The sequence below is a fragment of the Cervus elaphus genome, chromosome 4, assembly GCF_910594005.1.
Source record: "Cervus elaphus chromosome 4, mCerEla1.1, whole genome shotgun sequence".
Taxonomy (NCBI): Eukaryota; Metazoa; Chordata; class Mammalia; order Artiodactyla; family Cervidae; genus Cervus; species Cervus elaphus.
In genome coordinates this window covers 26176208-26192414 of record NC_057818.1, presented here as the reverse complement: position 1 = coordinate 26192414, position 16207 = coordinate 26176208, and the positions used below count along the sequence as shown (strand labels likewise).

The 16207-nt window shown below is 45.4% G+C and overlaps 1 protein-coding gene across 2 annotated transcripts; it reads right to left on the bottom strand.

Moving 5' to 3' along the window:
• Positions 1 to 3275: 3275 nt before the first annotated feature.
• On the bottom strand, positions 3276 to 15210 carry HERPUD1 (homocysteine inducible ER protein with ubiquitin like domain 1). Of its 2 annotated transcripts, XM_043898536.1 has the most exons (8): positions 14460 to 15210; positions 11561 to 11638; positions 11397 to 11471; positions 9607 to 9737; positions 7137 to 7259; positions 6233 to 6583; positions 4821 to 4926; positions 3276 to 4039 (listed from the first exon to the last, which is right to left on the bottom strand). In XM_043898536.1, exons 1-8 carry the CDS (start codon positions 14604 to 14606, stop codon positions 3875 to 3877), a joined length of 1176 nt encoding a protein of 391 aa, XP_043754471.1. In that variant the 5' UTR covers positions 14607 to 15210; the 3' UTR covers positions 3276 to 3874. The 2 variants fall into 2 exon arrangements, with proteins under 2 accessions (XP_043754471.1, XP_043754472.1); XM_043898537.1 differs by lacking the exon at positions 3276 to 4039 and having other exon boundaries at positions 4847 to 4926; positions 6387 to 6583.
• Positions 15211 to 16207: the final 997 nt, after the last annotated feature.

The following is a 16207-nucleotide window of genomic DNA, read 5'->3' as shown; positions in this document are numbered from 1 at the left end:
AAAACCACTACGATATTGTAATTAGGTTCCAATTAAAATAAATAAATTAAAAAAAAAAAAAAGAATCTCTGCTCAGTGGACTGTTAGTAAATCCAGGATGGGCTTCCCTGGTGGCTCAGTGGTAAAGAGTCTGCCTGCCAATGCAGGGGACATGGGTTCGATCCCTGGTGTGGGAAGGCCCCACATGCCACAGGGCAACTACTGAGCCCATGAACCTAGAGCCTGGGGTCTACAGTGAGAGAGGCCTCTGCACTGCAGCTGGAGAGTAGCCCCCACTCACCACAACCAGAGAAAGCCCGTGAAGCAACAAAGAACCAGCATAGCCAAAAATAAATACATTTTAAAAAAAATTAACAAAAAATAAATCCAGCCTGATCCAACTTGATGTTGCTTCCACCACTAGCCCACATCCATTAATAATATCCATTCTCACCCCACCCTGGAACTGGCCGTATAAGCGGGAAAAATCATGCAGTTCTTTAGGTGTGCCGCCCAGAGCTGTTCACTTCTTGAGGCCTGCTGGAACTTGCATCTAGACGCAAAGGGAGGTGGGGGAGGTGTAGTTCCTGAGAAGAATCAGCCGCTTCTCTCAAGGGAACTCCCTCAGGGGAGGCCATTGCAGTTTCTTCACGCAAAGGGTTAACTCCCTTAGAAACAGGTGAGAGAGCGTCTTCTGACAAAGATGACTTGGAACCTTCCTCTACTAGCCAGACCTATATAGATCCGCTTGGCTTCTGATCCCCTCCCTAAGCCATCTAAAGAGTATTTACCTCCATTGCTCATTATAGATGTGTAAGGTCATTTCTCACCAAGCACCTGTGTGCTGTCCAAACAAGCTGTTCATTAACAGTAACTTAACTGCATTTCCTCAGCTGTGGCCCATTTTTCAGTTCTGGGCGGGTCCACAGAAGGGAGAGGCCACAGACCACACACCCTCCTTCGAATGCACATCGGGATATTAAATGCCCTCGGAGCCCTGCAGTGAAGAAACCCACCAACTTGTGTCAACTTGAGGTTTCCAGATTTACCTGGCTGTGAGATCATTTTCCCGGGGCCTTCCAGGTGGCTCAGTGGTCAAGGATCCACCTGCCAAAGCAGGAGACTCCAGTTCAATCCCTGGGTGATAAGGTTCCCCTGGAGAAGGAAATGGCAATCCACTCCAGTCTTCCTATCTGGAAAATCCCAGGGACTGAGGAGCCTGGTGGGCTACAGTCCATGGGGTTGCAAAGACTTGGACACAACTGAGCGACAGCACAAGCTCTCTCTCTGGAGTGTTCCTTCTATAGAACGAGGGTTCAAGAAAACACACCTTGAAAAACACTAACTTAAAAAGCAATGACGGCCTGAGCTAACATTTGGGAAATTTTTTGGTTTATGCTTTCAGCTTTTTAACTGCTACTTAACAACAGAGACTCAAACCAACAATTTCCAAAGTATGGTATGCAGTACATTCTTCTGTGACTGCACAGTTAGTAACTGTCGTGGAAACAGTTCTTTTTGCCATATCTCGCACCCATCAGAAGTCTTTAAGCCTTGACTCTTGTCTGAAGGTTCCTTTCTTAATGTGGCTAGGGACAATCTGAACCCTTGTCAGCTGTCCTTAGGAGCACCTATTCTGAGCCTGTGGAATCTGGAGTTTAACTGATGCAACCAGACACCACAGGGAGAGTGAGTGGCCTTACTACTTCAAAAGCAGGAGCCCAGCACTGCCAGCTGCCTGGGGTTCCGGGCGTCTTTTCCAAGCGATGCTGCTCCTGCTCCATAAAACGATAGGCTTCTCCACTCAGGAATTTTAAAATGACTTCATATCAATTCTTAATGACCACTTTGATCAATGGCCAAGTACACCAGGAATCCAGCTCCTTGGCAGGAAGGGAGTCTCATCTCTGCACTCTCGTTTCGGCGGTGACCCTTCTCTGCAGCTCCTCACTCTCTTCCCATCACTCACTTCTCACTCGTAAAACTGTAGAACCTTGTCTCGAGTTGCTTCTTCCTTCAAGCAAATATCACCTTTGTAACTCGTCAATCATCAGTGGCTCCTGACTGGTCAGTCCTCTGTTCCAGAAGTCTGGTGTTATCTGAAACTCTATGCTATTTTACTCCTTACATGGTATCTTGGTTGGCTTTTAAAAGCGCAATCATAGATAAAATTGGAGTCCTTTCCAGGTGGTGATAGAGGTTAAGAATCCACCTGCCAATGCAGCAGACCAGCTCGAACCCTCGGTTGGGAAGATCCCATGGACAGAAGAGCCTGATGGGCTACAGTCCATGGGGTTGCAAAGAGTCAGACACGACTGAGTGACTGACCACGCACATGCACACACAAACACACACATAAAACAGCTTTGCCTCTACCCAGCATCTGGCTATGAACTATACAGGGAATGTTTATTGGATGTCAATGATGTTTCCAGTCATCATTGTAAACAATGATGTTTACATGATCATGACCAGGACTTCCCTAGTGGTGCAGTGGACAGGAATCTGCCCGTCAATGCAGGGTACACAGGTTTGATCCCTGATCTGGGAAGGTTCCACCTGCCGTGGAGCAACTAAGCCTGTGAACCACAACTACCAAGCCTGCGAGCTGCACTTACTAAAACCCGAAAGCTCTAGGGCCCATGAGCCGCAACTACCAAAGCCCGAGTGCCTAGAGCCTGTGCTCTGCGACGAGAAGCCACGTCAGTAAGAAGCCCTCGCACCACAATGAGGAGTAGCCCCGCTCACTGCAACTAGAGAAAGCCTGTGCAAAAAAAAAAAAAAGCAACAAAGATCTAGTGCAGCCATAAATAAATGGTCATGACCATGACGCAAGAAGAGGATTTACTTTGCTGAAAACAACATTCCCAGTTCTTTAGCATTCTACTTACAGCATCATTCATGTGAAAAATACACAGCACTTTACTTTTCAGATTAGTCTCAAAAACAATACTTAAAAGAAAGATTAAAGTCCAAAAGCAAAGCTCAGCATGACAAGTGAGCAGGTGAAAAGTACTTAAAGCCACTAACTTTAAATCGGGGGAATTTAATGCTGATGGGTTACAACATAAGCCAGTATTGTTTAAATCAGGAAATGGGGGATGCAGGGCAAACACAAGCATAATCTCAGTAAGTTAAAACTTCCGTGGCCTTACCTTATCTTCTTAATCAGTACAAATGGTCGTTTTATAAAAAGAAGCAAACTATTCAGGTTACTCAAAAATCAGCAACTCAACTGCTGACCATCCAGTGACGACAGGCACAGAATAAACAACTAAGATGACAGGAGTCTCTGCCAGGGTCATTCATAGTAAAACTTTATTGAACAGAAAACCCAGCAAAGGTTTTCACCTCTGCAAAGCTTCTCTTGGTTTAAAGTAAAGCACTGCATTTTAAAAAGCAATTATACGTAAGTCTTTCCTAGAAAAGTCCTGCTAAAACATGTCTAGCAATTTCAATGATTATATAAAGTAGTACACTTAGTGTAATTTAAACATTCCAACAGGAATCAAATCATACCAGCAGAATCATTTCTGCGTCTATGACATCTATGTACAAACACTCATGCAGACACACACATCTGGAAAAGTTCCTCAGGCATAAACATGCGAAACTAACGCCTTCTACTTACAATGCCTATTAAACTACAACAGTATATATTAAAGCTCTTCAGAATAAAGACATGAGAAGCCTGTAGGCATTTTTGTTCATCAATTTGTATCATGGCTTCATGTCTTACTTCCTGCTTTTGCTTAATCACAAAAGCATATCATCCTCTTTGTAGATTCTTATACTATTTCTGTGCCACTGCCATGTCCAGGTAACGAAATTGAGCCAGAATCAGATGATCAGTCCATGCCTGTCAAAGCCTCCAGCATCCAGAGAGGAAACACCGTCAGTTTGCTATGGCTGGAGGGCCTTCTGGAAGGAGAGAGGCAAAGAAAGTCTTGAAGACAAGCCAGGCTGTACTCATAAATGAAGGGCTGGTCTGCTCGTCACCCCGTACATCCCTGTCTGGAGGGAGGTGGCTGGGATCTTCAATTTCAGGATCAGGACCCCCCTATAGGGAATAAAACACAAGGAGAAAACAATTAGGACTGTGACAAGCACCCAATAACATTAGGCAAGGGCAGAGTGACTCCCTGGGTCCCTGCGCATAAGCCAAGCGATGCAGGCATGACCGCGGGGATGATGTCGCAGGCTGGACGGAGCTCCTCCTCTGGCCTCCACAGCACAAGTGTGCTGGAGCGCTCTCATAGTTTTCAGTATCCCTGGCCACAGTATCAAATGAAGTAACTACATCTTCAACTATTATTAAGTTAGTAGTTAAGCTTGCCACTTAATATTTTTCTAATTTTGGCAGTGTTCCTAGCTTAAAAAAAAAAAAAAGGCAACTAAAACTGGAAACACAGAATTCTAAAAACAGATACTACAGTGATACTTTATATTAAAAAGAATCTCCTTTAGGATTGTGCATTAAAGTGCCTTATGGAAACCCTATTTCTGTATGTTATTTTCCAAGAAATCTATTCTGAGAGACAGGCATATGTTCCTCTTAATTAGAATAACTCTCCATTAGCAGTTTCCATGGTATAATACATTGTTACTAAGCATGAACACTCAAAATAGTTTAAAAAACCATTTACATAAGCCAAAATGCAAATTGCCACACAACAAAAATACCTGATGGATTTTATGACTGTTTTAAAAATAGCCACTGCTCTAAGAATAAATTTGAAAAAATCTTGACATATTTAGTCTAATAAAATGGAAAAAACCACAAGGTATTTAATTAAAGATGAAGGACTCCAGGGCCCGGCACTTCATACCGGGCTCCATACCTGGAAGTTATTGTTGGGGTCTTGATTCACAGCCTCCTGAGGACCACCACCGTTCGGGAAGTTCTGAACCGGCCTCTGTCGAAAGGGAAACCACCCGACGTGATGCCTTCGAAGGAAGCACATTAAATCCATCTTAGTGAATAGAGTGAGATGTACTCAAGAATTTAAGGGGCCCTCTTGATGAGATGAGGTCCCCCTCGCTCCCCTCCTCTCCGCAGAACAGGGCCCGATTAAAGCTTGAAGCCAGACCCATCTGCAGACACATTCTACCAGGCCAGGTGGAATGTGAGGTTCTTGATGGTCACTATGAAAACTATGCCTTATTTATTACCGTGTGCCCAGCAACAGAAAGAGCACTTGGCACATAGTATGTGCTCAATACATACTTGCTCATCTGAACTAAACCTTACACTTGAAAACTTGAACAGAGAGGAAAAGAGGAAATACATACACAGCTGTGACTGTATGTCATAACATACTAATAAGACCTAGATTTGGTCACCTAAATATATGATTCTAGAGACGATAGAATTTAAAAATTACCTAAAAGCTTTATCTGGAAAATCCACTTAAATCCAAGTCTTGAAGCAAACATGACAAAATATTAACCATGGTTAATACTGGGTGTGAGTACTGAATGCATTTTTCTAAATATTTCTAAGATTTTTCAAAAACTAAAAAAATCCATTTTTCCTATAGAGGAAAAATGTCTTCAGTCAGTTTTCACCACAAATAAGGACATGTCACTCCAGACCGGGTTCCCCACTTCGGCACTGCTGATGTCCCAGGCTGTATGTTTACTGTGGGGCTCATCTGTGTACTGTGGTGTGTTGAGCAGCTATCAGCTGGATGCCAGCAGAACCACCTCGCCCCACCACCATCCCCACTGTGATAGCTAAAAATGTCCCCAAACACTGCCAGATGTCTTGAGGGTAAGGGTTAGGGTTAGAGGGAGACGTAAAACCATTTTGGTTGAGAACTACTAGCACCATGGATATAGCCAATGCCAGGCCTGCAACAGTTCCCTGACCCTTTAGGACTATGCCACAGCCAGTGGCCTTCATCCTAGAAGGCAGCTGTAGCCTGGTAAAAGATAAATATGTTCTTATTCAACACAAACACAGTTTTTCTTTCCATGCCTCAGTGTGAAAAGAAGCCTGGCAGGTAGCTTAACTAGAGGAAAAGAAGAGAATGTTGTTCTTGTATCAATACCGATTTAATTGTATTGTTGGCAGTGCACAACCAAACCATCAATTCTTTATACTGAAAATGCCAGAATGACTTATTATTTACATATACCTCCTTAAATATTGACTGAAACTGCTCAAAAGAGGAAAGTCTGCACTTGGTTTGAGTCATCACATAGTGTGATTTGTAGTAGAGAGGGAATAAAAGCGAAACCATCTGCTTACAGGTACATAACCACGGTGGCCCCCATGACCATGAGGAATCGGCTCAGGGAGGAGTAGAAATAGAGGATACTGAGAAACACGGAAAATGTAGCGGCCGAATAGGTCCAATCCAACCAATCTCGATTTATCTCATCATCTTCTTCCACAATGGGGCCTCCTTGAGCATTCATCCGCAGATTCTGATTGGCCCCAGGATTAACCACCACTTGTGGAGCGGCGTTCTGATTGGCGGGCTGGTTTTCAGCTGGAAATTGGTTGTGGATTGGGGCGGGAGTAGGTGCAGTGACCACGGGTATCTCTTGTGCACTCGGTGCGGGGACAAAAGCCCCCGATGCAGCAGTGGCCGCTAAGCTAAGGTAAAAACAACAGAGGCAGACACTGTTGAGAGCAAGGCATCCTGAAGACCGGTTCTCATCATCTCATTTACACAGGGATCTTTCACTATTAAGAATTATAAGTAGGGATATACAAATGCAGATTTTCTTTAACTTAGTGAAGAACTTCTTTACTAACAATCATATCTTTAAAAGCTTTTCTGCTCCTAAGGGAAGCCACTTGGTACATTTCATCTGGAATTAAACACCAAGGCCACCAAGAAAGTACAGTGCAATAGTAAATTAAAATTTTCATAAACCATTAGAGATACCACAAATTAAAAAGGAAAGAACATATTCTACATAAAATCATCAAACCATGGATCACACACAAGCACACCTGTGTCAATACACAAGTTAGTAGTTACCATTTATACTGTTCCACCCACAGAACCAGACACAACAGGACTCTGCAGATAATAAGGAAAACACACTCATCCCTCCATTTCTAGCTTTACAGGAATCACGGACGCGCGCTCCTTCCACTCCCGGGAGCCCTGGCCACACCCAGCAGGCGGGGAAACACTCACTACTGCATGTAGTACTGCCGCGCGTACATCTGCTGGAACCAGGAGAGCTGCAGCCACCCGTAGGTTGTGTAGCCCGAGAAACCAGGTCCCAGGCCCTGGAACGCCGGCTGGGCTGCTTCAGGCCTGTGAAAGATGATAAAAAATGCTCGTTTTGAGTTGGGTTAGTATGAATCAATGAAAACCAAGTTTAAATCACAATCAGGAATTCAAAACAGAAAGAGACGGAAGACTGGGCTTTCTGACAGTTACACAGATTTCCGGGCGAGGCACCAGGGCAATACCATCCCAGACGGTACTGACAGAGCCCTCCTGCCACGGTCTGGATCCCATGCGAAAACAAGGGCCCTCACCCAGCACCGGGTTCTCATGTCATCACCCTGATGTACGAACAAGCTGGACCTTTTCAGTCTGAGTGGATCCCCACCCTTATTTTAGACTTGTAGAGTCTCACCGAAGGTCTAAACCCTACTATTCATCCTTCAGGGAGCAGCTTGAAAAAGTCACATCTCTCCAGAGCCTTTTCTGCAGGAAATCCTCCCCTTCTCCCAACACCATTTCTCTCCCAACCCTAGGTCTGAAATATAAAGGGGGCAGAGTTACGTGTGGCATCACCCAGCCATGCTTACTGACCACCTGTGCCCTGTGAGGCCACCAGGCTGCTATCTCACTGGATCCCCAGCAAGTCTGTGGAGCTCTCCAGCCACTCCATTTATAGCGGGGAGCCTGAGGACAGCTCAGGGAGGACAAAGCATCTGGATGAGGCCGCTGAACTCCTAAGTGGTAGGGCTGGATCTAAGCCCTGTTTATATGACACCAAACTCCTGCGTTTGTCATTCAGTACAGCCTGGGGCAGGGTGTGTGTGGGAGTCATCTTCTGCCTGTGAGCCCTACACGGTGAACTTCTTTGGCATCACATCACAAAATACAAACTAACACAACTGCAGAAAGACCAGGAATAGTTGCGTGGTCATCTGTGCTGGTCAACTCATATCCTTAAACAAAGGCGCATGCACTGTCTGTCCAATAAATATTTGTTGGATGAAATCAACAAGTTTTATGATGGCGAAATTCACAGAGATATGAGCCTCAACTTTCAAATCATACAGTCAAAAAAAGTTTTAAGAGTTTTAAGAGCATCTATCCAATAATGAATTCGATTATCCGACTTGTACGCTGGCAACAGTATTTTAACCAAATTCCATACCCAGATACTTCTAAAATTGTATTCTAATACAAGTATGTCATGGTACGATACTGTTTTTGATTATTTAAAGATACAAGGTCCTAACGTATAACGTAGAGAACTATACTCAATATCGTGTGATAAACCACAGTGGAAAATAAAAATTTAAAAAGAACGCTATGGACTGTAGTAGCCCTTGGGGCTCCTCTGTCCATGGGATTTTCCAGGCAAAAATACGGGAGTGGGTTGTCACTTTCTCCTCCAGGGGATCTTCCCAACTCAGGGATCGAACCTGGATCTCCTGCACTGGCAGGTGGATTCTTTACCACTGAGCCACCTGGGAAGCCCCATGTCAATAACAACTGCAAAAAGACACAGTGTGTGTGTAGAAATGACAAAGTATTTTTGTTAGCTCTGATGATGACACTCCAGATACACAAGGTTTAACTACAAGGTTTTTTATATCCTGAAGTATATGGGGTGAACTGACAATGTCTGAGAATTATTTTTAAATACCTCAGGACAAAAGGAAAGGAGGAATAGATAAGGCAAGTATGGCAAAAAATTTTAATCATTACATGAAGATTCATTATACAGTTCCCTCTACTTTCATGTGTATCTGAAATTTCCATTAAGAAAAAAACCAACTCTTCATTCCTCAAACACCTGACTGTCAACAATCAGGTATTAAAAACCAAGAAACAGAAGGCAGGGGACTCAGAGAGGAAGACAGTTTCAACTCATAATTAATAAACTGTTTTTTTTTCCCATAGGGTCTTTCCTAAAAAGGTGTTCTAAGGGCTGTGAAATACAAACAGCACTCCATTTAGACACTTCTGGCTTTTGCTCTAAAGAAAAGCTCTAACTGTACCCCCTTCTCCTAACTCCACCAACACAGTTCCTGGCAGAGCATTTCTCAAATGATACCTTCAGCTTTTGTCAGCCACTGTTACGACAAAGCACAAAGCCCCTTAGCAAAGCGGCTGCAGATTGCTGACAACAGCCGTTCCAGCGCAGCAGCACCGATTCCCACCGTGAGGTCAGTGCCGTGTGAGGCACACCCACGTGGGAGGAGAAATGCCCAGATTTGCATGATGTGCCTCTCTACTTTTTAGATGTTCCTACAAGGCCATGTATTAAGCTAAATACACAAAAGATCTTTAAAGTGAAGCCCTTATAAAGCAAAACTGTGTCTCTTTTAAAGTTCCATGACTTATAGTACAAACACAGCTTATTCGTAAGTTGATGCAAATGATGCACGTTCATGTTCTTTATGGCAACACTCACCTTGAGATGTTCTCCCATCCAGAGGCAGAAGGGTTCCGAAGAACCTCCCTCTGCCTTAAACCGTCACTTGAGGAATCCCCAGGGGACTGTCCCTGATTCAGACCAGTGGGCTGCTCTGTGGCTTCAGCAACCTAAGTGCAACAAGAACACAAGAACAAAAGGTCTGATGCAACTGTCTGAAATCAAGCTTTAAGAATTCTTTCGCTGGGAATGGCTTATGTCCCAACCCTGACCTCTGAACTTGACAAAATCAAAATAGACGCAATGTTACATAAAGATATTCTGAAATTTTCTCAACACAGTATCAATACAGAGATACTAAATCTATACTTTTTTTTTTTCCTAGAGTAGCTCTGCTGTAATTTCACTGAAATCTTCCAATGAAGTTATCATTGCTGAGAAAGCAATAGCTTCCTATTAATGCTCCATTCATCTTATAGTATTAAATTTACTAAATCAAGAAATTAAATTTGACTGATAAGGCTTATAAGTACAACACAGACCTGAAGTATTTCTTATAGTACAATCAGATGTTTCAGGATGTACTGCTGTAATGCAATTTTAGAGTGTATCACCACATTAGAATATTAATAGTGTATATTTAAACTAACACTGTGAAATGAAAAAGGGACTTTAACCACTTAACATGAGTCTTTATAAAGACTGTGGTCTTTTCTATCCCAACAAATGAAAACTTCCAAAGGAAATAGAGTCACTTTTTTACTCTATAAAAATGAATGGTTCCTTAAAAGAAATTTATTATGTGGTGCTAAATTCATGACTGCCTTGCTACTTTGGCATCTGGACTCCGAGCCACTATAGGTCAAATTGTGTCCCAGAAAAAGAGTATACTGCAGAACTCCACTTTTCCACTACAAGACTAATAGAACACTCTACTTCTATTATAGTAAACTCTTATTTGTATTGATAACAGTTTATTCCTGATTCTCACTGGGGAAGAGACAAAATATTACATGATAAAAAGGCTCGCTTATCTTTTAGTTTACAAATAGTTGTCCGAGCTCCTACGAGTGCCACAGCCTCCTCCAACTATTACTTGGAGCCCCTGGATCAGACATCCTCACTATGAGGATTAGGAGAATATGTTGCCTCACCAATTTAGGGACAACGCCCCTTGTCAGCTCGGAAGCAGTTATGGAATGAGAACGACGCCCCTTTTCCCTAGGCAACATAATTCTCCTAAAAGAAAAGGGGGTAATGAGAGAGTCATTTCCTAGGCAGGTTGATAAGAAGTCTAGGGGTCCCCAAGGAGAGAGAGATCTGGGATATTCAAGGAGGAAGAAAGGACAAACTTTTTTACTTTTTTTCCTCTACATTCCTTAGGATTATATAACAATAATGTATCCTGCCTGAGGACAGTCTTTGGATTAAACCCTCTGGCTAATTCTGTTATCTTAAAACAGTCTGGTCTTTACAAGGATGTATCCTGCCTGAGGACAATCTTTGGATTAAAGCTTCTGGCCAACTCTGTTATCTTAAAATGTAAATTATGGGAGTGGGTCTGGTGAGGTCTTTACAACCTCCAGACATTCTTTGGAGAGTATATAACTCCATTGCTACCACTAGCAAAGGGGGTACTCTTTTGCCCCCTTCTCATGCCTATGTCAGAAGCTTTCTCTATCTCCTTTATACTTTAATAAAACTTTATTACACACACAAAAAAAATAAAAATAAAAAGGCTCGCTTATGAGTTTAACCCAACTTCCTTTATTTCTACCTTGACAGTCTGAATGACACAAACTGCCACAGTCATGAAAAAGCAGACTTACCTTTGCACCGGCTTCTGGCATTTTTGAAGTACTCTTCACATTGCACACCAGATGCATAACATGCCGTTTTTCCTGCTGAAAGTAATAAGGAAATACTTTAGGACTTGAATTCAACCCGGCTAGTGCTCAAAAACATTCAAAAAGTTAATAATATTAAGTGATACCTGTGGAAGCAAGTCCCTGAGACACTGGTGATCCAACAACAGCTTTCCGGAATAAATTAACCTCTGGTCCTCTGGACGCTTATGGAAAGAAAGAGTAGCACAGGTCAGCACTTAGCCCTGCAAGTTCCCAAACAGAAGACACTGTTTTATACAAATATTTAAATTTTTTCCCCCCAGCATCATAGGAGAACATTTTTTCCAAAGGCCCCATATACTTTTGTTCAGAAAATTCTCAACTTTAAACTGATTTCTAACATGCAAACAAATTTAGGATGGCAAACTACATCCAGTCCACAAAGCCTATGGCAACCTACTTAACTTCTAGGGAGACTGCTTTCTGCCACAAAAAGCACCAATCTGGAGTTCCTACAGCAACCAACTTCAAAACCTCGTTTGGTCTCAAGAGAACTCAAAGCGAGCCTTCACTAAAACCACAGAACACCGTCCCAAGATAACACGAAGCAGTTATAAACTTAAGCCCTCCAAGAGACTTTTCTCAACATACAAACACAGCTAGAGAGGAGACAGTGTGTGGCAACACTCCACACAACCCTGAGAGATATTTAGTATGCCTGTTTTAACGTGGGTTAGATCTCTGGGTCAGGAAGGCCCAATCCAGTATTCTTGCCTGGAGAATTCCATGGACAAGAGGAGCCTGGCAGGCTACAGGCCACAGCGTAGCAAAGAGTCAGACACAACTGAAGCACCTTAGCAAGCAATTTTAAGGGGGAGGGGGAAAGTCTAAAATTCACTTGTCCAAGGTCACGTGCTGCTAAAGTCAAGATTCCTAACCCTCTTCTCCATTCCAGCGATTTTAAAACCACAGTGGTGCCACACACTTTTATCCAGATCTCACTTTTAAAATCTAGTTTTAATTCCCTTAAAAACTGGACTTAAAGGCTTCAAATGACATACACCAAAGTCAGTACACCGGAGAGCATCACCAACTTCTTAACCTACTCTTGCCAGAAAAACCAACTATGCAAAATTTGGAATAAACCCATTCCTGCAAAGTAGCCAAAGATACAAAAGCAAGCTGTTTAAAACAAAACAATAACAGTATCGATTTATCTGTGTAAATCAGGATTTTTTTTTGACACTGGGCAAGTACAACAAACTACAGAAATATACTGAATGTTGTGTTCACCATCATTCTCAACAACTGAACTTTTTAAGTAAACGCTATACACTTGGACTTGTAAATGTTATTGCATAGGTGGGATCCTGCATTATTAAAGTGTTTCACCCTAGGAAAGGTTTGAAAACCACAGGTGCCTGTGATTTGAGGCCTGTTAAAGGCCTGAACTGACCCTGGTGTCTTTACCCAGAATGCTGATTTGAAGAAAAATATATTAAGCAAACCACTATCAAAAGTAAGGCTTCTCACATTACAAAGCAAATGATGAGTGTGCTTCAGCCATAATTTTTAAACACAAATTTACATATCTGAGACCTTTTACTTACAACTTTAGGTCCTCAGACCAGAGTGATGCTCCTCACCCAGGGAAGCCCAAAAGGAAAGCTCTCTTCCAAAACACCGCCTTTCACCAAATGATGCAACAAGAGCCTACACCTGCCTCGCCAATTTGTGTATCTAATAGCCATTCTCATAGCAGCTTAACACCTGGTTTCTTGGAAGCAACTATGGTGACCTTGCAAACAGTGCCAAGATAAATGCTAACAAAATGGGAGCTTCTTAAACAAATAAGTAAATTTCAAAAGAATGGCTCAGAAGGGACACTCACACTTCCACCTTCTTGACAACAGGTAACAAAAACAACCTGACCCATGAGCCATGGCACGTAATAACGCTTCAGATAAGGAGGGACAATTTCACAATCTCGTCCTGACCTGATGCCCTCTTCTGTTTGACTGAGGGGAATTACAGTCCTGGGCAGCAAAGAACACTGCTGACACTTACATAATATTAGAGTAAAAAAAATTAGAAAGTAAACACAGGAAGGTCCAGTTCATGGCTTCCATCACGTGGTGGGGAGGGAGGGCCGTCGCTAAGGGTGATGTTGACAGATGTGTCAACCAAAACAAAGCGAGGAAATCTCTGTAACTGAGGGCCCAAAGTCTTTAAAACCCAGACTCGAGTAGATTCCTTCCACCTATTTGCGTTCTAAGTCACTCTTAAGCAGAAAGCGCACGAGGCTCCTCCCTGGGACTAGGCAGACGCTGTGGAGTCCAGCTCACAGGGAGGGGCCCTGAGGCGGAAGGTGGACCCGGAGGGGAACAGCCACGTCCTTGCTCCTGGGTGTGGGGCCTTCGGTACACACGGCCCGGCGCTCACCACGCTTCTCTATGGCCACTGGCCTGGGCTTAGCCCCTGCCCTCTCTCCCCACGGAGAGGCCACATCAGAAACCCCAGTTTGCAGCCTTCACTTTTCCTTATTTCTAACCTAATCGGATACGATCCTAACCAGGAACACGTCGCTCTGACGTTTGGGGGAAACTGAGGTTTGGAGGATAAAACGATTCACCCAAGGTCAAACTGCTGTTTCAGCGGCTTTGCTAAGGCTGGAAGCCAGATCGAGGGGACGGGAAGGGGTCTGGAGAGGTATATGGCAGAGTTTGGGGACCTAGGAGGCGACGTGACAGGGGAAGCCGGCCCCGTCGGGAAGGCGGGGCGATGGCGGCCCGGGAGGAGGAAGTGGCAGTCACGGGGCCAGGTCAAGGGACGCCTACGGCGGCAGGGCACTAAAAGGGGGAGACCACAGGCCCGGGAAACTGGCCTTGGGGGAGCAGCCATTGGAGGACGGCCGGCGAAGGGAGAGAATGCAGGGAGGGGAGGTGGACACGGCATCTCTAGGGGGCAGGGGGCGCCACGAGGGCTGCGAGGCTGACAGCCGGGGTGGCGGGGTGCTGGCAGCGGGAGTCGGGGCCCCCCTCTCACCGGGCGCTCGGGGTAGACGCGGCTCAGATGGGCCTTGAGGCGGCCCACGCTCCAGCTGCGATCGGCGCTCAGCTCCAAGTCTCGGTGGCGCTGGTTGGGGCTCTTCACCAGGAGCGTGACGGGTTCAGGCTCGGGCTCAGGCTCCATGTCGACGGCGCCCCCAGACAGCAGGGAGGAAGCGTCCCAGCCGCCAGCAACCCCCGCAACGACGGTTCCAGTCTCTGGGGCGCGCGCCCCCGCCTCCGGCACCTTTTATAAGCACCCCGCGCCCGGACTCTGCGGACAGAACCCTTTGTGGCTGTCGCCCATTGGCTGAGGCGGAGGCCCCTGCCCTAACGTGGCCCAATCGGCGCCCACTTCCGTGGGCGGAAGGGCGGGCCAAGGCCCGTGGGCGCGGGCTGATGCAACCCGCGGCGGTGGCGTCACCCGGAGTCGCGGCTGCGGCTGGGGAGCCCGGGTTCGGTGACCATGCTGGGGTGCGTGCGGCCCGCGCGGGGCCCCTCAGCCCTGAGGACACTGGCTTGCTCCGTGGCTCGGGTTGCTCAAGGCCGTTTAGGGAGGGCCGTCCCTGCAGACTCCCGGTTTGGCAGCCTCTGCAAATTGTTTCCTCACAAAGCAGCACCCCCGCCCCTCTGCCCCCAGTCCCACTTACTCTTTCCCTTCCCAGGGGTGGCCCGAGACGTCAGGCACCCAGGGCAGGCGGCGCCGCCCCGACCCTTGCCTCGGCTCAAAGAACCTTTGGGCGAACCCAGTTTGCGGCGCCCTAGGAGCGCCAGGAAGAAGGGCGGATCCTTCCTGTGGTTAAGGATGCAGGAATCTGAGCCAATGTTGCCTGTTCATCTGTGACCTCAGTCTTGAAAGTACACCCCCAAGTGTGGGACATCATACTGAGTGGCAGGCAGGGCACAGTCCATGTTAAGCTGGGGGACGTTGGAAAAAGTCCTCAGGTTATAGGATACTAACATATGCTTCCTTGAAACAGGCTGAGAAGGGAAGGCAGGCTTCTGTTTTCCTAAAAAGTGACCTCAAAGGCCTTGCTGCTGTAGACGCTCCCTCTCTCTGTAGGAAAAAAGGTCTTGAAAAAACAAAACTGCCATTGTGCTTAGCCCATCCTTGTTCCAATCTTGTTGGGATATCTGTTTTGCCAGGTGTGTCAGAAGTTTGGCAAGGGCAAGAGAGTAACAGGAGGAACCTGCTCTGGTTGGTGGACGTAGTGCCATAAACTGGGTGGCTTAAAGGACAGAAATATATTAGTGTCTCATAGTTCTAGAGGCTAGAAGTCTGAGATCAAGGTGTTGGGCAGGGTTCGATCTTCTCAAGGCAATGCAGAAGAATCTCTTCCCTTCCGGCAATCTCTGGCATTTGTTGGGGGTGATGGTGCATCATGCCATTTCTGCCTTCATGGTCACAATGTGTCGTTTCCCCCCTACCCCCTGACGCCCCCCAGTGTTCATGCCCTCACATCATTTTCTTTATGCATGTCTCTGTGTCCCAGTTCCACCCCCCGCCCCCCTTTTTATAAGGACACCAGCCATATGGGATTAGGGTTTTACCAATGACCTCATCTTAATTGATCATCTGCAAAGACCCTATTTCCAAATACCGCATACTTGGCGTTGAAAGTGAAAGTCGCCCAGTCGTGTCTGACTCTTTGCGACCCCATGGACTATACAGTCCATGGAAGTCTCCAGATCAGAATACTGGAGTGGGTAGCGTTCCCCTTCTCCAGGGGATCTTCCCAACCCAGG